Below are 25744 nucleotides of genomic sequence, written 5' to 3'. Positions count from 1 at the left end.
ATGTGCAAACTGGAAGCTGCATAGCCACTGGGGCTTGGGGTGGCATGTATGGTACTTTTCAATGGTCTAAGCATATGCCATATCCATTGAGGCGATTGTGCGAACTGTCCTAAATAGAGCAAGCCCAACTGCAGTGGAGGGAGCATGTGAGTGAAAGTCTGCTTATGCATATGCAATTATTCCAAATTGTACATGTGTGTGTGCCATGTGTATGCGTGTGCATGTGTATGTGAACAGGTGTGTGCTGAATCTATGTATGGTGGGTGCTGTTTATGTGTAACTTCTGGCCTCACCTGTTCTGGCCACACCCACCTTTGTTTGTCTCTGCCCACTGCCAGTATGTGGTCCAAGGAGGTTGGATGCAATGAGGCCCTCGGAATGAAAAAAGATTCTCCACGCCTGGTGAGGTGGGCTGAGTTTTGGACTTCACCCAAGGAGACCTGAGTTCAGTTCCCAACTGAGCCACAAAACTCACGATGTGGACTTGGGATAGTCACCTCATCTCAGCCTTACTTGCCTCTCAGAGTTGTTGGCTGAGCACAGATAGTCCCTTTTTTCCCTCCACAGAAAAGTCCACAAGTGCAGTTTCTGACAAGGCTTCATCGCTGCAAGCCTATTACAATATTATATTGATTTTTCCTTGGTGTTATCAGTGAGTGGGCCTCCCTGATGGTTTTAAATATTTCTTTGCTTTCCCTTAAATTGTATTTCACTATATTTGTTGAAAAAGAAATACTCAAAGGAAAGCCTTATTTATTGAACAAAAGCCTTTCCCCGGTCATCACTGTGCACTGAACACCCCTCCCCCTGCAAGCTTTAGTATTAAACCAAAATTGTTTCTCTATCCAAGTCTTTTTCCCTCACTAAATTGCTTTTGTCACTATCAGGCTGCACTTGAAGTCTGCCCTCATGATGATGTTGAAAGCAGCTTACAGTGCAGAAAAGACATTATTGTTGTTGTTTTCTGTCAAGAACCGTGAAATATTTATAGGGGCGAGTGCTGAGATCCATACATGAGCCCTTCTTTAGGCAAAATTCCTATTGAATATTGTTTCTGAAGTAATAAAGATGAAGTGCGGATTTAAGCCACCCATTCAGGTTGCAATGCGCAGACTTCAAAAGCTCTGTCAGCAGATTTCAGATGGGCTCAAGGAAATAATCAGTGTTGCGGAAGGGCCAAGCTAGATGTGAGGCTTGTCACGTAGTTAACCCAAGCATGCTTGCTTATTTAAAAAAATAAATAGCTGGTGCAGGACTGGATTTAGGTTTGATAAGGCCCCAAGCTACTGAAGGTAATGTCCAGCTTTATATGTCCAGCTGTCCTTTGTCAACAACAAATTGTCGCTGTTTTTTGTGTTGAATATATGATATACCTAATAGGTATCTAAAGCCATTTGCACATGTAGAATGTAGGCACCCTATATATAGAAATGAGCAAACCAGTGATATTTTAGGGAGCAGGCTAGCAGGTGGGGCCCATTACTTGCATCACAGGAGCCTACACAACACAAAACACTGTTGCTGTATGTAGGTTTTATTTGATTTGATTTTTATCGTATATTTTGGAAATGTACATCCAGGGTTTTTTTCCTTTAATTTTTTTTGGGCCCCCCAAGCTATAGCTTTTTTAGCTTATACATGAATCTGGCACTGAGCTGGTGCATAAGGTGTGGGCGAGCCAGATTGAGACCATAAAGGAAGGCTTAAAATCTCTCATCCTCTTGCCTTCTATTTGCAATGGCAGAAAAGCTCCCTTGGAGGTGGACTGTTTAGTGGCAATGTCATGCATGTGGAATGCCATCCCAGGTGAGAGTCACCTGGCCCTTACCTTGCTATTGTTTTAGAACCAGGCGAATTTTTTTTATTTACACAGTCTTTTAAAGATTGCTAACTTTTACACTATTTTCAATAATTTGTGAGTTCTGATTTTTACCCTCTTCTGTGTTGTTGTCTTGTTTGTTTCCTGCTATTTTTATTCTTTTGTAGGATTGCTGACTGGCTATATCTATATGCAGGAATGCTGACTGGCATATATATATTTACAGCAAATTTTGTAAATGATCTCTTCAGCTTGATTTATGCGTCTTTTAATTCGTAGATAGAAGAAACAAAACTAAATTCTCCAGATGACAGGATAATTCAGCAACAGTAAAACAAATCACATACACACAATTAAGAGAGTTCATGTTCAAGTGTCAGAGAATAGTGCAGAGCGGGGGGGGGGGGTATTCTTCAGAAATAACCTGTGTAATGTAAGCCATCTTTTGTGAAGTTATAGTCTTTATATTTGCTTTCTGAAGTCAGGCCTGACACGAGCAGAATCTCCCCTTGCTTACCCTTAGATAGTATTTTGTGAAATTGAGACACAGAGGAGCAAAGGGTTAATCATCACCTTGGCTCAAAAGCCATACTTTCCTTTTCAGAATAAGCTGCATATTCTGAGTAAGACTGATATGCAGGGCCAGATTTACCGTATTTTTTGCTCTATAAGACTCACTTTTTCCCTCCTAAAAAGTAAAGGAAAATGTGTGTGCATTTTATGGAGCGAATGCAGGCTGCGCAGCTATCCCAGAAGCCAGAACAGCAAGAGGGATTGCTGCTTTCACTGCGCAGCGATCCCTCTTGCTGTTCTGGCTTCTGAGATTCAGAATATTTTTTCCCTTGTTTTCCTCCTCCAAAAACTAGGTGCGTCTTGTGGTCTGGTGCGTGTTATAGAGCGAAAAATACGGTAGGTTTGATGAAGCCCTAGGTTACTGAAGGTAATGGGGCCCTTTCTATGTCCAGCTGTCTTTTGTCAACAACAAATTGTCACTGTTTTTTATGAACCTAATAGGTATCTAAAGCCATTTGCACATAACAAAATATGTATTTTGGATGAATTACAACTCCCAGATAGCTTCGCAAATTTGCTTGCAGGTAAAGCACATATCCTTGTTCTCTCCCTCTGTATCTTCACCCTCATGAGCTAGTTTTTTAAGCCTGAAATACGGTGTATTGGAACACATACAAAGGAAATGTGTTAGATTTCCCGAATTGCGGGGGTTTGGACTAGTTGACCCTTGGGGTCCCTTCCAAACCTAGAATTCTGATAGCAACAGCAACCATAACAAAAAGTCTTAGAAATTTATCTCTATAATTCAGAATGAATGGAAGCCGAGCATCTGAATCAGTGTGCAATTCCCCAAAGGTGGAGATCAGATTAACTCAGGTGTGAATTGCTTGGGACTCAGGGTTCACACTTCCGTTAAGGTTTGGTTGGAAACTTGCTGCTCAGGACTTTAGCTACATTAGTAAACAAGCTTTTGGTCTCACTCTTGGAAGAAAAAGAAGCCATTTGGAATTGTGTGACAACTGCAAATTCTCTGAACATTTTTAAGACTTATATCACCATTATCAACTTTTAGGCCACAAGCAAAGACAGATCTGTTTACCCCAGCATTTGATTTTTAGCTAAGATCATATGCTATAATCATACTTCAGCCTACTGCTGTGTTCACCCTTTTTGTAGGGAAGGCTAGGATTCAGCCTTTTTATCAAATTGCAGAAGGAGTATTTGTACTAATACTAATACCAAGGAAGTTTAATTCTTTTGCTGTTGCTTTAAACTTCTGTGTTGGTATACTTTTTTATAATTGCCATCTGCTTTGAAACATTTTATGTAACAACAAATGTAATGGATAGTCATTGTCATCATTATTAATTGTTTCATTACATCTATTTTTCCTCTCTCCCTTCCTTTATTGTCTTCCTGTAGGTAAGCAGACTCGAAAGGGAGAAAACCCAAGAAACGAAGCGGATCCGGGAGCTGGAGCAGCGCAAGCAGACAGTGCAGATCACTGAACTGAAAGCGAAGCTCCATGAGGAGAAGATGAAGGAGCTGCAGGCCGTGCGGGAGAATCTCATCAAGCAGCACGAGCAAGAAATGACTCGGACAATGAAAATCAGAGACAGTGAAATCCAGAGGCTCAAGTCAGCCCTGTACGCCTTGCGGGAAGGGAGCAGCGACAAAGTACGGACAGCACTGACCATTGAGGCTCGCGAAGAGGCCAGGAAACAATTTGACTCTGAGCGCCTTAAGCTTTTGCAGGAAATTACCGAACTCAAGTCTGCCAAAAAGCAGGTGGACGAAGCCCTGAACAACATGATCCAGGCGGATAAGATCAAAGCGGGGGATCTCCGGAGTGAGCACCAATCCCACCAGGAAGCAATCTCGAAGATCAAGTGGGAGAGCGAGAGGGATATCCGCAGACTGGTTAGTAACCTTATCTGGATGGGAAGCCGCTTAACAGGGCTCAGAAGTACAAACAGTGGTACCTTGGTTCTCAAACTTAATTCGTTCCGGAAGTCTGTTCCCAAACCAAAGTGTTCCAAAACCAAGGCTCAGTTTCCCATAGAAAGTAATGTAAAATTGATTAATCTGTCCCAGACTTTTAAAAACAACCCCTAAAGCAGCAATTCAACATGAATTTTACTGTCTAATGAGACGATTGATCCATAAAATGAAAGCAATAAACAATGTACTGCAGTCACACAATCAGTCAGTAGCTGAACTGGGTTCCACACAGTCACACAAAAACAAAACAAAAAGAGCCGCAAAAACGCAAAATAAATAGCAAAAACAGACAGACCTCAGCGTAACAGTCAAAACAGAAGTGTGGCAACACTCAAAACAGAGCACATTCGGCTTCCCAAAAAAGTTCGTAAACCGGAACACTTATTTTTGGGTTTGCAGCATTGGCGTTCCAAGTTGTACCAAGGCGTTTGAGAACCAAGGTACCACTGTACTGGTTTTGTGCCGTTGTCACAACTCTTATGTGGTGCCTGCAATGACAAAAGAAAGGTTACAGGGGCAGGAATGAATTGGCTGCTGAAACAGGGCAATGTGCCCACCCTCTCCCCCACGCACACCACACGGATCAAATTCACTGTGGGAACATTGCATCCTCCTTCTGAGTGTTATCGAGACTGACATATAAAATCAGTGAGCATAACTTACATAATAGTAGTTAGTCTCCCTCATTGTTATTAGGGCATGTGAACAACGCATTCAAGCAGCCCTCTTTGACTCCACATGATTGTGTCCATAGGTACGCAGCTGCCAAGAAAAAAATATTTCTGTGAACTTGGGGTGGAGGCCCACAGCCGTTTCTTTCAGCACAGCCCCTCGGGTGGGGTGGGGGGAATAAGCCAAAACTGTACAAATGGCAATGTATTCCATGTACCCCTTCCCTAGGCAAGCCATCTCTTCTTACAGGAAACTCTGTATGACTTTTTTGCTTTGAGAATCCATTTCTTGGGGGGAATACATTTAAATCAGCGGGAGGAAATATCCATTCCATGATACGAAGACTGTTCACCTCTCTATCTAGCCTGCCAGACACTCGCCCCTTCTCCCCAGGCCATAGCCCTCCTCCATGCTCTCTTTGGGTGATTTTTGCCTTGCTAGGATGTGTCCTTGAACTGTAATAAAGCCACTTGCTTGCCTGTATGGAGGATGGAGTGCGCTGTGTGTACAGAAAATGCTGCCTTTTGCATGGCTGGAATGTAGACTTCCGTACAAAGTTAAAAGTGCAATCCTTTGTCCTATCCACTTTTCCCTGTGTCCTCGTCACTTACAACTGGCATGTGGCACCTGGAAGATTGTTCCTTACCCCTGATTTAAAAGATGCCATTGGGTGCCATCCATATAGACCTGCACATGGTTCCCTGCCAGTTTTCAGCAAACAAGTCAAATTGTGCCACTGTACATAATCTGTCTTTCTCTTTCTCTTTCTCTTTCTCTTTCTCTTTCTCTTTCTCTTTCTCTTTCTCTTTCTCTTTCTCTTTCTTTTGATGTATCCCTCATTTTCACATTGTTCCTGTAATTGTCTTTGCCAAGCAGTGAAGTAGATTTACCCATGAAAGTAGGCACACCAGCCTGCTATTTGAAATGGAAGTACAGGAACTCGATTTGCAATTGTGTTTGTTTGCCCACAGGTGGGGGTGCAGCTTGCCACTACTGCGACCCCAAGGAGCACAATGTTCTAGGGCTGAGGTGAAATGGGGGTGAAGTGTTCTGTGTACATTTCCATCCTTGGTGAATGCATTATTCCTTTATATGTCATTAGGAGGTTCTTTTACACCCCTTTGTGAAAGGGTCTAACACTTTGCTCAATAGGATAGCAGGTTAAAGAGGAGATGTGAATCCCAGTGAAGGTGTTTCATGGCAGGCAAATGACACCTTCCGTCGCATGTGACATTCACACTGCTTCACTTAACTGAGATGTGCATTTGAATTGATATTCTGATACAACATGCATGCATGAAGGAGGTGCCCATGATTAGAGTCGGATTGTAGCAAAAATGCACTGCCAGTGAGCAGTGGAACTGATAGAACAGTATGACACAACCAGGTGGACAACAGGGATGCTTTCTGTCCTCAGTGATGTCATCATATAACAAATTTGACTGGATACGTGCCACTGTGATATCACCAAATTCAGTATGTGATCCCTGATTAGATTAATTGATAACTGGGGGAAAGCCCTTCAAATAATAATAATAATAATAATAGTAATAATAATAATAATAGACTCCAAAGCAGCAGCAAATGGGAAACAATAGCTACAAACAAATGTTGAAAACTGTGTTAAAGAGTGGAAGGTAAAGGATCAACTGCAGATGTGCCTTTAATTGATTGTTGCTGTTTAAGGAAGTATTTTCCTCTTCCTCTGGCCTCCAAGCTTAAAAAGGATCAACTTGCTTCTCACTGCTAGTCTTGTAAAGTGTGCACAGAGTCCTACACAGAACAATACATATAAAGGAACATGAGTATACTTTTCAAAATCATATATATATTCAGTAAAGCAGGAAGACATCTAGTGGCAAGCAGAAGTCTAGAGAGAAATAACAAAGCCAATCTCTCTCTCTCTCTCTCTCTCTCTCTCTCTCTCTCTCTGTGTGTGTGTGTGTGTGTGTGTGTGTGTACAAACACTGCTGAGTGTATACAGAGAGGGAGTGTTGGATTCAGTCCACAGCACTGAATTTGTCTGGATGACTAGCCCAGAATACAAACTTTTTGGGAGCCACATACAAAGCCAGACCCTTGTGTCATGCATATTGGCTTAAAAGCACATTTCACCAGACTGGCAGCTCTGCAAACAAGATCAGACCCTGCCTCACAGACTTTGCCTTGCTTTTAGGAAAGCAACTCCTGTTAAGAATTCTGCAATCACAAGATATTGCAGGCTCTGGAAGTGGCTTTGAGTTATGTGTGGAAAATTCTCCACACATTTTGTGTGAATGCTTGCACACAGACACCCCAAATTAATCATTTTCTTCCGCTGAGCATTTATTATTCTTATTTCTGTTATCTAGTTCATACCAAATCATGACATATTCAAGTCTCACATTGAGAGGTCTCAGTCAAAATCAGTCTTCCCCAGTGTGGTTTCTCCCTGGTATTTTGCACTACAACTTCCAACACCATGGTCTAAATTCTGGTTAACAGTTTCACTGCTAGGGAAAAGCTAATACCAAAAGTAGCCAACATGATGCCTTCCAGATGTTGCTCGATATCAACTCCCATCCGCTTTAGCTAGCATGGCTGATGGTCAGGGAGGATGGGAATTATAGTCCAATAACTTCACATTGTAATGGCCAGGCCTTCTTGGTAGTGGCACCCGCCCTGTGGAATGCCCTCCCACCAGATGTTAAGGAAATAAACAACTACAGTATCTGACTTTTAGAAGACATCTGAAAGCAGCCCTGTTTAGGGAAGTTTTTAATGTTTGATCTTTTATGGTGTTTTTAGTATTCTGTTGGGAGCTGCCCAGAGTGGCTAGGGAAACCCAGCCAGATGGGTGGAGTATAAATAATAAATGATGGTGATGATGATGACACAGAGTAAATTGAACATGACATTGCAGAGAGGAATGGGAAATTTGAGTGTTGAGGGTCTATCATTTGTTTGTGGCTTTTTTGCTTTGTTTAGTTTACTGGATAGCACTGTGTTGCTGTTTTGCAGGGCAGTATACAGTCCCACACTTAGCTGGGGAAATTGACTTTAGTTGATAAATGCTAGCCAGACATTAATCTGAGTCACCTTCTTGTTCTAAAATTGTTCTATACTCATCTTACATAAGCAAACATTTGTATGACTTTGCAAAATGAAAAGCTGCTCAGCATCTACTGATCTTATCGACTGCAAAAGCTAAACGTTTTACGTATAGTTCAACAACCAGTACTGCAGTTAAGACTACTGACATTTTTTATGGACAACTGCTTCATTTTTATAGAGTTGCATACAGAAAATCAGGTTTCCCTGTGACTGCATTCCCATACAGGCAAAAGAGCTGACTGACTTCTGGATATCAAGCTTATATTAAAGACACAGAGCCTTTGCCATAAAACTGTGGGCAGGTCTATGCCATCCATTTAAACCACATCCAACACACATTTAAAGTACATGAATCTCCCCAAAGAATCCCAGAAGCTGCACTCATCATCGTCGTCGTCCCCCTCGCAAAAAAACCTACCATTCCCAGCATGGTTAAACTACAGTTCCCAGGAGTCTTTGGGGAAAGTCATGTGCTTTCAATGTGTGTGGGTGTGCTTTAAAGGTATGGTGTAGTTCTGCTCTAACTAGCCTACACCGTCCAGAATAACATATGTAGAAGTTAGCAAAATGTGCCATGTCCAAGTCAAAGGTATGCCCTTAGCACACTATCTTAAATGGAGAGAGTGAATGGAGTACACCTCACATTAAAAGATCTTACAGGTGCCCTTTAGGTGTTCTTCCCTGCTTGCTCGCAAGTAGTTTGCACATGGCTCTGAGAATGTTTAAAAGAACCAATTGTATGTTTATTACAGATTTGGCACTGCAAACACACACTTTATTGATTTTGTAGGAAATATCTACTTTATAAGGTCATGTAAGCAATCTCTCCACCATACAAGGACTCCCTACAGAAGAATATCTAAAGGACACAACAACCTTTCCACAGAGTAGTGCGACCCAATACAAATTGAGTGAAAACTTCTCAATCCTAACTGCAGGTCTGGTTTAGATGCTCTAAAACCCTCAGTGCAAAACCTCCCAGAAAGTAGCATAAGATCATGTGCAACAACCCTGATTGGTGTTGCTTCCTAGTAGTGATTGGTGCTTCCTAGTAGTGATTGATTAGTGCAGTAATAACCCCCACCCCTTTATGACTGGCTACTGGGAAGCACCACCTCCCAATGTGGTCAGATTGGGTCAGATACTACTTCCACTATACAGCTGCCTCCATGGACCTTTCCACCTGGAAAACTTTAGATGTAGGCTCTTTGAACCAGCCCATATTTATCACCCCATACTGACTCAGCATGTTTTTCACCTGACAATCATATGGTAAATAGGGCAGCTATGAGCTGGCTTTTGGGGACATGCTGATCTGTCGATCACACAATTAAACATTGCAAGTTGTCTCATTTTGGGCAAGTATCAGAATGTGGATTGAGCTCAGATACAGAAAGAAATAAAGAAGAAAAAATCACGAGGCCAAAATAATTCTGTTTAGGGTAGTTCCACCCAGGGCCGGATTTAGGTTTGATGAGGCCCTAAGCTACTGAAGGTAATGGGGCCCTTTATATGTCCAGCTGTCCTTTGTCAACAACAAATTGTCGCTGTTTTTTGTGTTGAATATATGCTATATGGTAATTTATGGACCTAATAAGTATCTAAAGCCATTTGCACACAACAAAATATGTATTTTACAAAAGTAATTGTTGAACTGAAATACAATTAAGAAGAAAGATATTAATAGTGAAATAATTATTAAGCTCTAACTTTAAAAAATTCCTTTAAATTTTGGGGGCCCCACTCTCTTGGGGCCCTAAGCTATAGCTTGTTTAGCTTATACGTAAATCCGGCACTGGTTCCACCACATAGCTGCTACGTAACAAAATGTTGTGTGCCCACCAAATAAAATATTTTCTTAGCTCTGCAGCATCTATATGTCCCTTTTCAACATCCTGTTTTCAGCCTTGGCTTGTGAAGAGTTGCAATCTATTTTTCCTTTAGCTTTTTCACTTGCCATGACATAACAGTCAAAAATCTGACAGGTGTATCTTTTCTAAACATCCAGACACAGATATGGGGATTTTTTGCCTTTTGGATTTATGCCTGCTGTACAGCTGTATAATCATTCCTTGACCATAAAAGGTTGCCGGCCATAATGGTAGGGGGTGGAGAGAGTAAAACAATTGACTGAAAAGTTTCTGTTCATAGATTGAAAGGCCTGTTTGAATGTAAACAAGTTGAGCTTCTGTATTCTGTAAACTGCCTTCATGAATGTGTAGAAAGTACGTTGGCTCACTGCTCTGGCTTGTGGAATAACACTATCCTCCCATGTCTAAATTCAGATGGATGAGATCAAAGCAAAAGACAGAACCATCTTCTCCTTGGAGAAAGAGCTGGAGACCCTGACTGGATATGTTCAGAAACTTCAACTGCAGAAGGAGGCTTTGGACGAACAGCTCTTCTTAGTAAAGGAGGCCGAATGTAACATGAGCAGTCCCAAAAGAGAGATCCCAGGCAGAGCAGGAGATGGCTCTGAACACTGCAGCAGTCCTGTAAGAAAGGGGAACATTTGGGCTTTGACTGGATACACTTTGCCCACTTATTGCATCATTTCCACGAGGAAGCATCCATTTGTGGTGCATGAAACGTGCCCTCTTGTGGCTGGCGTAAGACTGCACTTCAATATGCTCAATTTCTGCACAATTTGCAAAAATGGTTATGGAAGTTAAAGCTTAGTATTTTTGTAGTACATGGAAGTGTTCAAATTTAAAATAATCTGTTCAACAGTTATGTAAAGTGGGGGTGTCGAAGCTGAGAGATAGTGGCCTACCTACGCCCATTGCATTCATGGCTGATTCAGGAGAGACCCATGCATACTAGGCAACAATTATTTCATTGTTTGAATGCTTTATTTTATGTGAAATCATAAATGAATTGAATCCCAGAGGGTGAGAGACATGGCTTGGGGGGGGGGGGGGGGCTAAACATTTTGTCTTCCTTGGAAGAAGGTTACCAGATTTTTTTCAATGAATCCAGGACACTTTTCAACTTCCTACCAAGTAGATGGATTTTGTCAGGGGACTGTTTTGTAAATCTGGGGACTGTCCCCAGAAAATGGGGACGTCTGGTAACCTTACCTTGGGATCCATCATTTCTGCCAAAGAACTTAAGAGCAGTAGTCTCGTAATCTGGGGAACCGGGTTCATGTCTCCGCTCCTCCACATGCAGCTGCTGGGTGACCTTGGGCCAGTCACACTTCTTTGAAGTCTCTCAGCCCCACTCACCTCACAGAGTGTTAGTTGTGGGGGAGGAAGGGAAAGGAGACTGTTAGCCACTTTGAGACTCCTTGGGATAGTGATAAAGCGAGATATCAAATCCAAACTTCCCTACACAGTCCAGCTGGTAACCAAGAAGCTCTTGCAGTCCATTTATCCAGCAAATGTACAGAACCTGGCATTTGGGATCAGCTCAGTTTCTGAGCAATCATCAAAGGCAGCCCCACATAGAGCACATTACAGTTGCCCAACCTAAGCCATGGGTATGCAGTAGAATAGATTTACCAGGTCCAGTAGCATTAGACAGACTAAGGTGGTCGCCTCAGGCAGCTGAACTTTGGTGTCATGAAAAGGCAGCAAGTTGTTATTTATTTCATTTGCCAGGTGGGGTTCAGGGGAAAGGTGCATGTGGGATTTTCTTCCTCAGACGCCAAAATAACTTGTCTGGCCTTGGGCATTGCTCTGACAGCAGTTTGCCTATATGCAGCTGTTGTATTAAATGATTTAAACATTTCCTTTGCAGGACCTACGCAGAAACCAGAAGAGGATGGCAGAGCTCAATGCTACCATACGGAAACTCGAGGACAGGAACACACTGCTGGTGGATGAGCGGAATGAACTGGTGGGTGTTTTAGCAGTTTTTTCAGCGGGGGTGTTTGAAAGCCATATCACAAAGAACAAAAGGACTTAAAAGGGGCCATGACTTATTATTTTGTTTATTAAATTTCTACACCACCCTTCATTCCAAGGGTCCAAGGGCAGGTTGCAGCATAAACCAGATGGATGATTTACATGGCTCCTCATCACTTTTAGATGGAAGGAGCAGGAAAGAGAGAGGGCAAACACAAGCACATTCCCTAAAGATGTGGGGAAGATCTCTCCTCCAAGATTTAGTCCAGTGGCAGCCAATGCAGTTCCCTGCAGATGTTGTTGGACTCCAACTCCCATCATCCCTGACTATTGGCCAAGCTGGCTGGGAACTGATGGGAGTTAGTGTCCAACAACATCTGGAGGACCAGAGGTTCCCCATCCTCTCTCAAAGCACCTTTAGTGCTCTAATCTCCCACCCCACCCCCACAAAAAACCCTCTGCCTTCAGCTTTAATGAAAGTTAGAATTACCATGTTATCATTCATTTCCTAAATTGTACTAGAGACTCCCTTGCACAGTAGACACCAGCAATGAAAAACTAAATGAAGAAATGAAGAAAGGGGTTTCTCTTATGAGTTATTATTGTCGTTGCAGTTGAAACGTGTTCGGGAAGCTGAAAAACAATGCAAACCTCTTCTGGAAAGAAATAAGTGCCTCTCCAAGAGAAATGATGAACTCATGCAGTCGTTGCAGCGCATGGAGGAGAAGCTCAAAGCAATCGCTAAGGAGAATTTAGAAATGGTTTGTACTGAGTGTTCTTTTTTTTTCTACTTGTGCATACTAATATTGGCAAGTTTTTGCCCATAAGTTTTCTTTGCAGTGAATTTCTGGGATTTAACCGCAAAAGGCAAAGCTGACACTTCATCTCATTAGTTGATGAAGGCTTTTCCTTCTTCAAAACTGAGTGTGAATATTTCAGAAACTTGAAACAGGGAAATTATCAATAGCTAAAAACCAGTCAATTTCATGCTGACCTTTGTTTGGTTGTAGCTATGACATTGTGACATTTGACACACCCAAATTGAACCTCCTGGTGCATACAAACTGAACACAGCAACCTGCATGCCTAAACTTCTTGCATTTCACAGATTTAAGAAGTTTAACCTGGCATAAGCTTTTCATGGGCTACAGTCCAATTCATCAGATACATGGTCATAAAGACCAATGCAAACTTTGTGCAAGCAAATCAGGATTAATACTCATTAAGCAGGTTCCATGCATTCAAATGTACATGTGAACCTCCCAGTTCTCACTTAAACTATGCTTGCGTTTGTACACATGAATATCCAGCACACACACAAACACACACACCCCAATATTCCCTTTGTGAAGTGGCGGGGGAGGGATTCCTTCCCTTGAACCACACCCCACAGAGGAGATGTTTGAACCATTCCCAAGTAAGCTGCCTCCATTTGCTTCCCTTGAAACTTCTCCTGAAGTTTCTTTGTGTCAAGAGTAATTGACAAGCAAGAGCATTGTAAAAAGAACAAGGAATAATTTACACAGATCTGTTTCAAATCATTTCCCAACCTGCTCTCCGCTGCACTTTTCTCTTTTGAAAAAACAAAAACTTTGTAAGCAAAAGATATGTTCAGTGATTCCTAGTCTGCAAGTAAATGGGTCGGAGTTCATTTTAATGATTTTATGCAACAGAACTGGATTTCTAATTCTCCACGAAGTAAAGTTACAAACATAAGCTATTTTTAGCATAAATTAATTTTAAGCAAGGGTGGCGCTGTGGGTTAAACCACAGAGCCTAGGACTTTCCGATCGGAAGGTTGGCGGTTCGAATCCCCACGACGGGGTAAGCTCCTGTTGCTTGGTCCCTGCTCCTGCCAACCTAGCAGTTCGAAAGCACGTCAAAGTGGAAGTAGATAAATAGGTACCGCTCCGGCGGGAAGGTAAACGGCATTTCTGTGTGCTGCTCTGGTTTGCTCCCTTGGCCAATAAAGTGAGATGAGCGCCATAACCCCAGAGTCAGCCATGACTGGACCTAATGGTCAGGGTTCCCTTTACCTTTACCTTAATTTTAAGCAAGAAATAAAATCCTACTGATTTTAGGGACTTACTCCCAAATAAGTGTGTTCAAGTTCTCAGCCCAAATCACAGAATCTAACATTCATACTATAGTGCAGGACTTTCAGCTCTAGCAAGGTTTTGTTCAGTTTTCTAAATAAGGGAGTATATCTGCCATACCCTCAAGACCATAGCAAGAGAACACTTCTTGTTTTTTTAGGAACTATTTATGTCTACCTAGAAATGCACAAAGTGGAAAAACTGCAGCCTAACTCCCTGACATCCATAATGATTTTACACTTAAGGCGGGAGGCAACAAAACAAAACAAAATTCTAAAAATAGCCATGCCAATTTGGATGTCAAATTGTAGACACCTGGCAGAAAATGTTGATGAAGCAGAAAATGTTGTTTAAAAGAAATTTAAAAGAAATTACTTGTTTTTAATAGTCAGGGGTTGCTTTTGTTTTGTTTGCTACACAGAAAGAAAAAATGACATCACATCCTCCTCTGAAGAAATTAAAATCTCTCAATGACTTGGATCAAGCTAATGAAGAGCAAGAGACTGAATTTTTGAAGCTTCAGGTTATAGAACAACAGAACATAATTGATGAATTGACACGGGTAGGTTGACACTTCTGCAAGACATTAGAAGTAGAGGAGTAGCTCCTGAAAGCTATCATTATGAAAAAGCAAGATGGCCTATAATTATGGAAGCATTTCTCATATCCTGAAGTCAGGAGCAAGGCTCCCAGACCACATAGGATCAGACATAGCAATCCTTTATTATTATTATTATTATTATTATTATTATTATTATTATTATTATTATTGCAAAAACAACCACCAGTTCACTTCATGGATACAATGACCATCAGTTACTGCATCAAAAGTTAAACATTAATTTATAATAGAAGCCCGCCAGATATCCAAATAGATATCAACACAACATTGGCATTCATATGGCATGAATTAGTCTCCCACTGTTACGGGTTGTGTATGGATTTCACCTTGACTTCCGTTCATGAGTGGGTGCCCTGATGGGTGGATGGTGGTGCAGTCTGCTGCAAACTGGCAGAATAATCGTGAGGATTGGTTTTTAATTCAGGGATGCGGGAAACTCTCCAGATTTTGCTGGACTCCAACTTGCACTAGTTCCAGCCAGCAAGACCAATGGTTAGGGATGACAGGGGTGGCTAACCTTTTTCAACCCATGGCCTTCATTTCCTCAAGATCCCACCTTCCATTGGGTGAGGGCCAGAGACGTCTCAATGTGGGGAATATATTTGATGCCTGAGACTGAGCCTGCCTTACCCTGGCACTCACTGTTCCTTGCTCTTCTTCTATAGGATAGAGAGAAACTTATTCGTCGCAGGAAGCATAAAAGAAGTTCCAAGCCAATCAAGGTAAGAGAAGCATAGAAATGTTTTGGATAAACAGGCTGTGCTGTATTTCATTATTGCAGAGCCCAATGTCGTGAGTTGCAGGCATTTTGGTGAGAAAGGCACTAGGCCTTGCAGACTTAGTTTTGCCAATAGAGGCAATGAATTTGCACAAATAGCAGCAGATCCAGGATGTGTTTGCCGGGGTGGAGCATGTGGAGCCAAGAAGAAAAAGGAGCAAAAAAAGCAGAGATTTGTGAACCTGCACGTTGAGCTCAGTACACTCCTGGACCTCATCTCCCTAGAGAGAAAGGAGCTGCAAATCTTCTGCCAGTTGACCATGCAGATCCCATATGCTTTCCACCCCTGTGATGTCTTATCCTTTATGTGGGAATGAAAACATTATAATACAAGTGTGCCTTAAATTCTCATTGATCAGTCTGTCTGCAAAACAATTTCACTTCACTTGGCAAGTTTTAAATGCTGATGCCAGTACTTTGCCATCCAAACCCACAGATTAAGCAGCTCTGTCATCTTACAGCATGACTCATCTTTCCTTTGATTTTTCTAATTCAATTAGGAAGTCTGAAGGCACTAAGCTGGGGGGGGGGGGGAATGGATTTAACATGGCTTACTTCATAAAGTAGCAGTTACTTTAGCATTGTTCCTGTGCCTTAGCTCCAACTAAGCCTGTAACCAAGCATAAGGACATGTAACTGAAGCAACCATATATTGCTTCCCTGTTTCACCCACACCCCTTCCCTTCCTCTTCTGTTTTCCCTGTGTCAGATTTTAGAATGGAGGCTCCTCAGGGCAGGGACCTCAGTTCTTATATCTCTGTAAAGCAGCATGCACAATGATGGAACTATGTAAATACATTGATAACAAATCAATAGTGGGTGCAACAACAGTGGCTTGTATACAGCGGCATCCTCCTGACCAAGAAAGGCTCTTTGATCCATCTGTGATTCCTGAATTGCATGGGGTTAGGCGAGAAGACTCTTGTGGTCCCTTCCAACGCTACAGTTCTGTGATTTTGTGTGAAGAAAAGCGGGAGGCAAGCGATTTTCACTGATTCCCTCTGTATTCCCCTTTGCCTCCCCAAATCTGTAAAGGAGGTTGGGGGGACTCTCTGGAAATGTGTGGAAGGTGGTGCAACAGGGGGCTGCAAGAGAAAGGGCAGCTGTGTGCGAAAATCACATCTCTCCCGCTTCCATTCATGAAAGCTTGCACTAGATCAAGCAGCCTTCCCTGTGCAGGGCCCATTGCTAGCAACTGGAATCCTGATGCCCCTGTGCACTGATTTCAGGGAGATTTCTCTCACTTGTGCAGCACACCATGAAGCTGTGTCCGCATCAATGACTGCCACTGCTCTGACACTGGGGGGGGGGGTGAGAGGAGGAATTCTGGTGTACACTGTACTTCTAAAACAGAAAAGGGCCCATCAGTGACTCCATGTTGTGCGGACCCCAGCGCAGCAATCATATCAGCTTGCTGTCTAGATTTTGTGGCTCAGCAGAACATGATGAAATAGTCGGTGCATAGCCAGCCAGGCTTCACCCATGTGCCTGAATCAATAATGTAATGACTGGGCTTGTAAGCATGACTGACGATTGCTTGTGGTGATGGAACAATACTTGCAGTATTTTTTCATGTGAGGTTTTTCCTCCCCTCAGAGGCATATTTTAGACACAGTTTATGGGGGTGATGATGACTCCATGGACTCAGAAACCTCATCCATGGCTTCATTCAGGACAGACAGAACACCAGCAACTCCAGATGAAGACCTGGATGAAGTAAGATATTTTGCCTCATACTATATACCCTGAAGGGCTAGCAGTGGGGACTTCTGCAGTGGCAACAATTTTTATTTTTATTTTTAAGTGACTGATCGGAATTTTAAAAACAGGAAGTCTGGGGCATAGCACAAACCTGAGCAAAATGTAGTTGTTTGAGAAGTATTTGTTGAATAAACTATGTGAAACAGAGGACTCCATTGTGACCTATTTAAAATATGCATTTTAAATTCAGTTGGAAAGGGCCAAAGCTCAGTGGTAGAGCATCTGCTTTGCAGGCGCAAGGTCCCAGATTCAATTCCCAGCATCTCCAAGTTGGGCTGGAATAGACTCCTGTCTGAAATCCAGGAAAGCTCTTGGCTGTTAGTGTCGATAATACTGAACCTGATGAACCAATGGTGTGAATCAGCTTAATGCAGCTTCCTGTGTTCCTAAACGAAAGGTAAACCATGGTATGGTTAGCTTCTTGTCAAAGACTACCATGTTGAGAAAAAATGTTGTAAATTTCAGAGAATTTCTTCACGTTTTAAAATGTTTTTCTTTCTAATTCTTTGCCTTGTGTGTCATTTTGTTTTCAGAAAATAAATTCCCAGCTTTTTGAAAGCATGATAAAATACCTTCTTTCCAGCTGAATAATCCATTCAGCTGAATTGACATGGGCCAAACTACATGTGATGTTTACAACACATTGAATTCCACAATTATACTTTGTTTGTTTGTTTGTTTGTTTGTTTAATGTGTGGAGGGGATCAGGATCAGGACTGGGGGGCGAGAGACTTACAGTATCTCTTCCCCTGTACTATTTTCCCATTGAAAATCCTGCTATTTGCTCCCAAAGCAAGTACAGTACTACCTCGAGTTACTTACGCTTCAGGTTACATACGCTTCAGGTTGCAGACTCCACTAACCCAGAAATAGTGCTTCAGGTTAAGAACTTTGCTTCAGGATGAGAACAGAAATTGTGCAGTGGTGGCGTGGGAGCAGCAGGAGGCCCCATTAGCTAAAGTGGTGCTTCAGGTTAAGAACAGTTTCAGGTTAAGAACGGACCTCCGGAACGAATTAAGTACTTAACCTGAGGTACCACTGTAATAGCAAAACCAGCAAAACCTCATAGCAGTTGGAGGTGGGACTTTTTCTGCTGGGAAGCGGCATGGGAAAAGGGGTCGCATTTCCTGCCCTAAGTTGCAGTCCTGATAGTTTTGCCCCACCTTGGAAATGCTGTGAGTTAAATAGAGAATTCCAGTCAGGGCATTCAGAAATTTGTTTAGCATCATGTGCCATTTGACCAAGTGTTCTAGTATTGCTTAACTCTCAAAATAAGCATGGTGTATAAATTGTGGGGGAAAATTATTTTGAATTATTGTATCTGGTGTGTTATAACCAGTGCTTTTTTTCTTAAAAAATGTTTAGGGGTACTCTCATTTTCCTACTCGTATTGAAATACTGCCTCTCAATGAGGCCAAACTTGTTTAGGGATATGTGTACCCCTGCATACCCCTAGGAAAAAAGCACTGGTTATAACTACATTTTAAGTATGTTTACATCACATTTTTTGAAAGAGAACTGAGTGTTTGGTTTTTAAAGGAAACCACATATAAGAGAGAAAACAAGCTACAACAATACTCTCTTTAGGTTACATGTAAATTGTATTCCCTTAATTTAAAAAAAAAAAATTCCAGAAAGCAACAAACAAACCTTTTCCCTTTAAAAATATGTTATTGATGGTTGCATTTTGATATGGTGACTCTCTTTAAATTTGTGTTCATTAAACTCCTAAACAAAATACCAAAAAATTATGTGGCTTTCAGCATGGTAAAAACCCTATACAATCCTTCCAAGTTTCTGCAATATACATTCCTACAGTTTATAACCACCTGAGACTTCCTTTATTTATTTATTTCTCTGGCAGAGCTTGGCAGCTGAAGAATCAGAGTTGCGATTTCGACAATTGACAAAGGAGTATCAAGCCCTGCAGAGAGCCTATGCATTACTGCAAGAGCAAACAGGAGGTATCATAGATGCAGAACGAGAAGCTAAGGTTAGTATTTGCCATGGGCAACATTTCTCTAAAACTCAAACATACACCCCAAACTTAAAAACAGAGGAGGAGGAGGAGAGAGATGTTGTAAGAAACTCATAGCTGTGTCACATAATGTTGTGGCTATTCTTTTTAACAGGCACAGGAGCAGCTCCAAGCTGAAGTCCAGAGGTACAGAGCTAAAATAGAGGATCTGGAAAAAACGCTGGCCCAGAGAGGACAGGTATATTCTTTTCAACTGGTGTTTTCCGCAGCTGTTTTCACCCATAGGCAATATTGATTTGCTTTTGCATAAAGAAGTTGTTAGAAGCATGGCTTGTTGTATGGGAAATAAATGCTTTGCATACATGTCTCCACTATGTGAAAGGTGACATGTGAAGACCATAAGAGATACACAGAAAACTGTAGCAACACGCCAAATTGGGTGGTCATACATATCCCACCCATTAAATGTAGCTGCTTTCGATGTCCCACTTCCTACAACACAACTGTGGATTAATTTGGTAGTAAGTGCAATATAAAGCTGAATAAGAGTTGAGTCAGCATGGTGAAAATAACATCCATTATTTTCTTAGTCATGGTGGCTTTAATTACTATCATGACTGTGGTTTCCTATCTCCCGCAAATGTCAGCCCTTTCAGGGCCAATTCACACAATACAATTTTCTTTGACATGCATTAGTTCCGTTTAATAAAAAACCTGTGTCCATACACATCATAGTGTGTCTACTTCATTACATATCACACTTCTTTTAATGTTAAAATATTTCCTCCCATCAAACAGGACTCCCACTGGGTAGAAGATAAGCAACTTTTTATTAAGAGGAATCAAGAGCTTTTGGATAAGGTATGTTCAAAACCTGAATTTCTAGATTGTACATCAGTGTGTACAATTTGGTGCTGAAAACTAGAGCCACTGTACCTTGTTCTGTCCAGGATTCCAAATGCATGATAAGAAGCTTTTCATTTCTCTGCAAATTCTGAAAACAGTAGTCTAGGCAACAGGTAGACAAGAAGCACAGATATCAAAACGTTGCTAAAGTTTGCATAGGAAGAAAGTAAAATATTCCCGAATTCCCAAATGCCAGAAATAAAGAACAAATGAAAGATATCAAGATGAAACTTAATTACAAAGAAAGGGCAGTAGTTGTAATCAAAAATAAAACAAGAGACTCTCCAACAACATCAGACAGTAAAAGTAACTTTTAGCAGCAATTTGTTTCATCCTTCTTCAGAATTGGCCTTTCAGAGCAACTAAGAATTCTTCCAATTTTGCTCAAAGGCCAGTCCTTACACAATGCATTTAATAATATAAAACATGAAAACTGAAAAGTCATCCAAGAAAACTGCATGAATCATCAAAAATAATCTTCAAAAGTATCTCTTAGCCACAAGGAACAATGAATCCCTCAAAAGTTCCAAATCAGCACATGCAGATCTTGTTTTATGTGCCAGGTTTCTTTTGATATATTTCCATCGATTTTTTAAAGGCAATTTATGCTTATAGCACATGACCTGTAACCTTTATAGGCTTTGTTATGTTTTCCATTATCAGGCTGACAACGAAGTTTAAACAGTTGGATAACTTTCCTTTTGGGGAGGGGATGGAATATTGCAGGGGAGAGAGTGGCCATAACCAACTTCTAAAGAAACATGGTCTGGAATCTCCACTAATTATATATTTACAATTGCCTTATAGATAGAAAAACTGGAAATCGATAACCATCGATTGCAACAGGAGCTGCAGGATGCCAGAGATCAAAATGAGCTGTTGGAGTTTCGGAATCTGGAGCTTGAAGTAAGACGCCGTGGACCCTTTATTGCAGAATGATTTTTGATTATAACTTTGTATTTGTGGTTTGCTGTTTGGAAGCTGTTAGCTGCTTTGAATATTTTATACAGAAGAACATAGTGCAGATACACAAAAATATAAATGATCATTGATGAACAAAGATAACTGGGAAGAGCAGTGTGGAATAAAAGTTGCCCAGTTCCTTCCTTCCTTCCTTCCTTCCTTCCTTCCTTCCTTCCTTCCTTCCTTCCTTCCTTCCTTCCTTCCTTCCCTCTGAACAACAGCTGCTGGGAAGCACAATTGGGGAGAGTGCCGTTATGCTCATATGCTCCTTGCAGGCATCTCATAGGCATCTGGTCAGCCACTGTGAGAACAGAATGCTGAACTAGTATTGACCTGATACAAGCAGAGCTCTTTGTATGTCCTTATGTTAAAGAACAACAGAAATAATTAGATGGGCTCACCACCAAGCATCTCCAGGTACAGACAGTGCACCACATTCAAGCTTGGTGTTGCTATTTCAGGAATTCCCCAGTACAGTGTCTCAATGAGAGATTTACCAGAGCATGCATTTTTAGTGTAGATCAGCTAATCCAGAATAAATAACAGGCTCCAGGTCTGTCACATATGAATAGTCTTATTTGATAAATTTTGACAATACCATTAATAGCAGATGGGTTCCCTCTGCTTTGTATAATATTTAATAAATAATATTTAATGAATTTAAATATTGTAAGAACAGATAAATAAAGTCAGTGCATATTTTTGAGAACATTCTTACTGGCATTTGGTAACCCAAATATTTCATTTCAGATTAACATTCTCATGATTTTTATTTTTTATTTAGTAAATTTAAATACCGCTTACTCAAAAAAACCCTGTTGTTTATTATTGAACCTACTGATCGCTTTTCTTACAAAAACTCAAAGCAGCTTACAAACATACATTAAAACAAACGTACAGCATATATCTGACATAAACACTAAAGCTCAGCTGTATATTTGCCGCTTCATTTTAAAGGATGAAGAACAAATTGCTTGAACAGGGTAAAAAAAAGCAAAGTTTTCATCTGCTCAATGTACGTAACTCTTCTAATTCTTACATAATTCTTACATTTTACTTGAAGGAAAGAGAAAGAAGGTCTCCACCGTTTAATCTACAAATCCACCCATTCTCCGATGGTGTAAGTGCTCTGCAGATCTACTGCATGAAAGAAGGTGTCAAGGTACGTTAGCATGGATTCACTAAAACAAGGAAAGATCATGTCTTCCTTTTGGAATTAATTTCAGTTGTTAAATTGTTTGTCTAGGTACAAACAAACACATGAAGATACGAACGGAGTTAATATTATGGTGATCCCAATTTAAGCACATTCAAGGATCTCATTTGCATACAGTGTACATTTAATCCATGACCCTTCATTAGTCCGTGTACATGCAAAGACATGTGACTTTTGAGTTCAAGGAAGTTGGGCGCAGGATCAGTGGGCCCAACCCTGATGAGCTCTTCCCAAAGTTCATTGAACACTTGAGTTTCGCTTTTATGAATGAAGTGTGGTAGACTGTAGTGCTGGATATGATTTTAAGCACTCTAGTTTTGTTGATTATGCTGACTGTGAAAAGCCTTGATCCTTCTGTTCTTAATAAGTGTTTTGGTTTTTTTTAACAGGATGTTAGCATTCCAGATCTTATAAAACAGTTAGACATCTTGGGTGACAATGGGGTAAGTGATATGCATACCTGACAAGTTCATATTATGTACAGCACCACAAGGGAAACTTGTAAAGTTGCAGAGTAATGTAGCAACCTGATTATATCAAAGAGGAAAGCAATAGAACTATGTTCGTAATCTCTTTTTTTCAAATTAGTTTTTATTTTTTAAAAAAAATATTAAAAAATTATATTTTCTTAAAAAAAACAAAGAAAATAGATAAACAGGGAAGAAAACTTTGTCTGAGATGTTTGGTTTTCAAGAAAGGTATTGCCCAATTGTGCATTTTGGAGATATTTCTGTCACTTACAAAGACTGGCCTTTTGTGGATAAGAAAGTTTTTGTCTCTGATACAGAGTTCTGCGCTCACTGCAGACTGTAATATCCATATAGGCATGTTTCCCCATTCATTTGAAGAGAGAATGTGATTTTGCACAGTGCATCGCATTGCCTGTACACAAGACTGCTTCCTCCACTTAAGTGAATGGCAAAAGTCCATTGGGGCATGGGAATACTAAGATACTAAGAGAGAGAGAGAGTACCTATTTAGCAAACGACTGCTGCTTTTCTCAGTTTGATCTTTTGCCTTTTGAAATTTACAGAATTTAAGAAATGAAGAGCAAGTGGCCATAATTCAAGCTAGCACCGTGTTGTCCCTGGCAGAAAAGGTACTTTTGGGGCACTTGGTATCTTTAAGTGTACATAAATTTAAGCTATTAATTGGAAAGCGATGTAGCACAGAATGACGGGGGGAGGCTGAAATATTATCTGTCTGTCAAAAAGTATGTTGTCTTCTCATATGAAAGAATGGATAAGAGTAAAATATGATTCAGGTGCATTCTCCACAAAAGGAAACATTAGTTTGTTCCTGCTTGTTTGTTTTTAAAATAATTTCATTCATCAGTCCTGTTGTTCAGGTTGGCCTGGTTCTCGGATATAAGACAAATCATTTTATTTTGTGACTGTTTACTACCTTTCAGTTGCCCAAGGCACTGCTTACTTTAACATTCTAGTTCCAGTAAGAGTTCATTACAGTTAAGAGTAAAAACCAGCGTTTCATTGTTCAGATAAATGACAATTTGCTTGGCCTGAAAGCTCCTACTCTGTGAATAACAACAGATTAATGAGCAATGTGCACTTTAGCTAGCAGAGTCTGTCCTTGAAATGATGAGCTTGCTACCCAGAATGATGCACACACGAATGATTCACATTAACACAGACTGCCCTTTAAATGGAGAACAGGCCCGCAGTTGGGTACATAGGACATAGCCATATACTGAGACCATTGATCCATCTAGCTCAGTATTGTCTACATTTGACTGGTAGCAGCCCTCCATCATTTTTAAGACATGGTTTTCTCCCCATCCTACCTGGCAGGGATTGAACCTGGGACCACCTGCACACAAAGCAGATGCTCTTCTGCTGTGCCATGGCTTCCTGGCACTGATTCTGCCTGTGCTGTAAATGATAAACTGATGAGCTCTGAGCAGAAGCAGAACCACTCAGCCCTTTGAATGGGAAAAGATGAGCAACATCAAACATGGGGTATCCAGGAAAAAATATCTCAAACATAGAAGACTTAGGTTGGGGAAGATGGAAATATCCACAAGAACAGACTTGGAAGGATTTGCACAAGTGGTTAGGAAATAGAACTTGCCTGGACTTGGCTCTTGGACAGGGTTGGGTAACTTGTAGACTTCTACATATTGCTGGGTTCCATCTCCCTTCAACCTCAGCCATCGTGGCCAATGGTCTGGGCTAATGGGAGGTGTAGTCTAGCAACTTCAGGAGGGCCATAGAGGTTCCCCACTGTTACCCTAGGCCATGTTTTCAGTGCTTGAGATGTGAACAAAATGTCTATGGTTAGGGGTTTCTTTTTTAAAAACCACTGGGCAGCCATAGCCTCCTACCACATTTGGAAGAAAGAGGTATGGATCTGAGTCCAACACTTTATACGAATTAATGGCAAACAACTAAAGTAAGATATTTATTTATCCACGTTATGAAAACTTACATCCTTACGGGTTACAGGTTGAGCCACAACTACAATACAAAACCACATAAACCCAACATTCTAAATGATCTGTTTCATTCTATTATTTCATTGTGATGGTTTGCTGCTTTGTTGTTTGCTGCCCTGGGCTGCTTTGGGAGGAAGGAAATAGGAAAGGAATGTCAAGATTAATAGATAACAAATGCATAGAATTACAGGTCAGTAAAATCAGTGCTGTTATCTGTTAGAATGCCATTAACTGACTTTACTGCTGCTGAAAGAGAAAGCCGTTCAGAAGGCTCCTCTTTCCTTTGTTTCTTGTTTTGACAAGAGTAATGAAAAAAAGATGCAAATAACTTTTTGGCCTTGCTCCTTTTTCTAGTGGATACAGCAGATTGAAGGGGCTGAGGCAGCTCTGCACCAGAAGATGATGGAGCTGGAGAGTGACATGGTAGGGGGAAAAAACATAAACTAGACCTTGTAATTGTTGCAATCTTTGTCCCACACATACACCACACATTTTATTATTTATTTCCTGAATGATTCTGAGCATCAAATGTGTCCTTTGCTACAGCTTTTGAATAATTAACTTGTGGTTTTGTTTGTTTTTCCCCCAAAATCATCCTTCATTGTAGGAGCAGTTCTGTAAAATAAAAGGTTATCTAGAGGAAGAACTGGACTACAGGAAACAAGCTCTTGACCAGGCCTATATGGTAAGTTGAAAGCAAGAGCAGGAATGAACTCCAGAGCATAGATCTCAGAACACTGATTACATGCACCTCAATATATTTGGGGGTACATTTTCATGTCAGCAGTTGGAATTGTGTCTGTGTTTTGGGGTTTTTAGAAGGTAGAACATTTTCCCTGTTGTGGTGGGAGGGAAAGAAATCAGCCTGAGCTATGAGTATCTTGCATATGCGAAAGCTCCATTGCCTACATAGAGCTTCTGTGGGCATAATAGCAGAAAAGGGTGCATATTGTTCCCTTTGTGCAGGGTTACATCTGCTGTTGAAGTGAATGGGAAAATCTAAATGTGACTGCAAGTATTCACTAC

The 25744-nt window shown here is 41.0% G+C and overlaps 1 protein-coding gene across 7 annotated transcripts in view; it reads left to right on the top strand.

The window, feature by feature from the left end:
• JAKMIP2 (janus kinase and microtubule interacting protein 2) overlaps positions 1–25744 on the top strand; it is an 81231-nt gene that overhangs the window by 50630 nt on the left and 4857 nt on the right. For 5 of the 7 annotated variants that reach the window (XM_083430758.1, XM_083430754.1, XM_083430755.1 and 2 more), the window contains exons 3-18: positions 3755–4252; positions 10384–10593; positions 11840–11938; positions 12561–12707; positions 14464–14604; positions 15330–15386; positions 17039–17158; positions 19068–19196; positions 19336–19419; positions 19980–20042; positions 20895–20993; positions 22114–22212; positions 22656–22709; positions 23300–23365; positions 25073–25141; positions 25326–25403. In XM_083430758.1, coding sequence (XP_083286884.1) covers positions 3755–4252; positions 10384–10593; positions 11840–11938; positions 12561–12707; positions 14464–14604; positions 15330–15386; positions 17039–17158; positions 19068–19196; positions 19336–19419; positions 19980–20042; positions 20895–20993; positions 22114–22212; positions 22656–22709; positions 23300–23365; positions 25073–25141; positions 25326–25403 — 2013 coding nt within the window. Of the gene's footprint in view, positions 1–676; positions 1293–2859; positions 2917–3754; positions 4253–10383; positions 10594–11839; positions 11939–12560; positions 12708–14463; positions 14605–15329; positions 15387–17038; positions 17159–19067; positions 19197–19335; positions 19420–19979; positions 20043–20894; positions 20994–22113; positions 22213–22655; positions 22710–23299; positions 23366–25072; positions 25142–25325; positions 25404–25744 lie in introns of those variants that run through there. The other 2 variants (XM_083430760.1, XM_083430759.1) reach the window with 2 other exon arrangements.

Source organism: Podarcis tiliguerta (genome assembly GCF_965153285.1).
Source record: "Podarcis tiliguerta genome assembly, chromosome: 2".
Taxonomy (NCBI): Eukaryota; Metazoa; Chordata; class Lepidosauria; order Squamata; family Lacertidae; genus Podarcis; species Podarcis tiliguerta.
The sequence above is the reverse complement of the archived record's forward strand: the minus strand, read 5'-3'. Positions and strand labels throughout refer to the sequence as shown.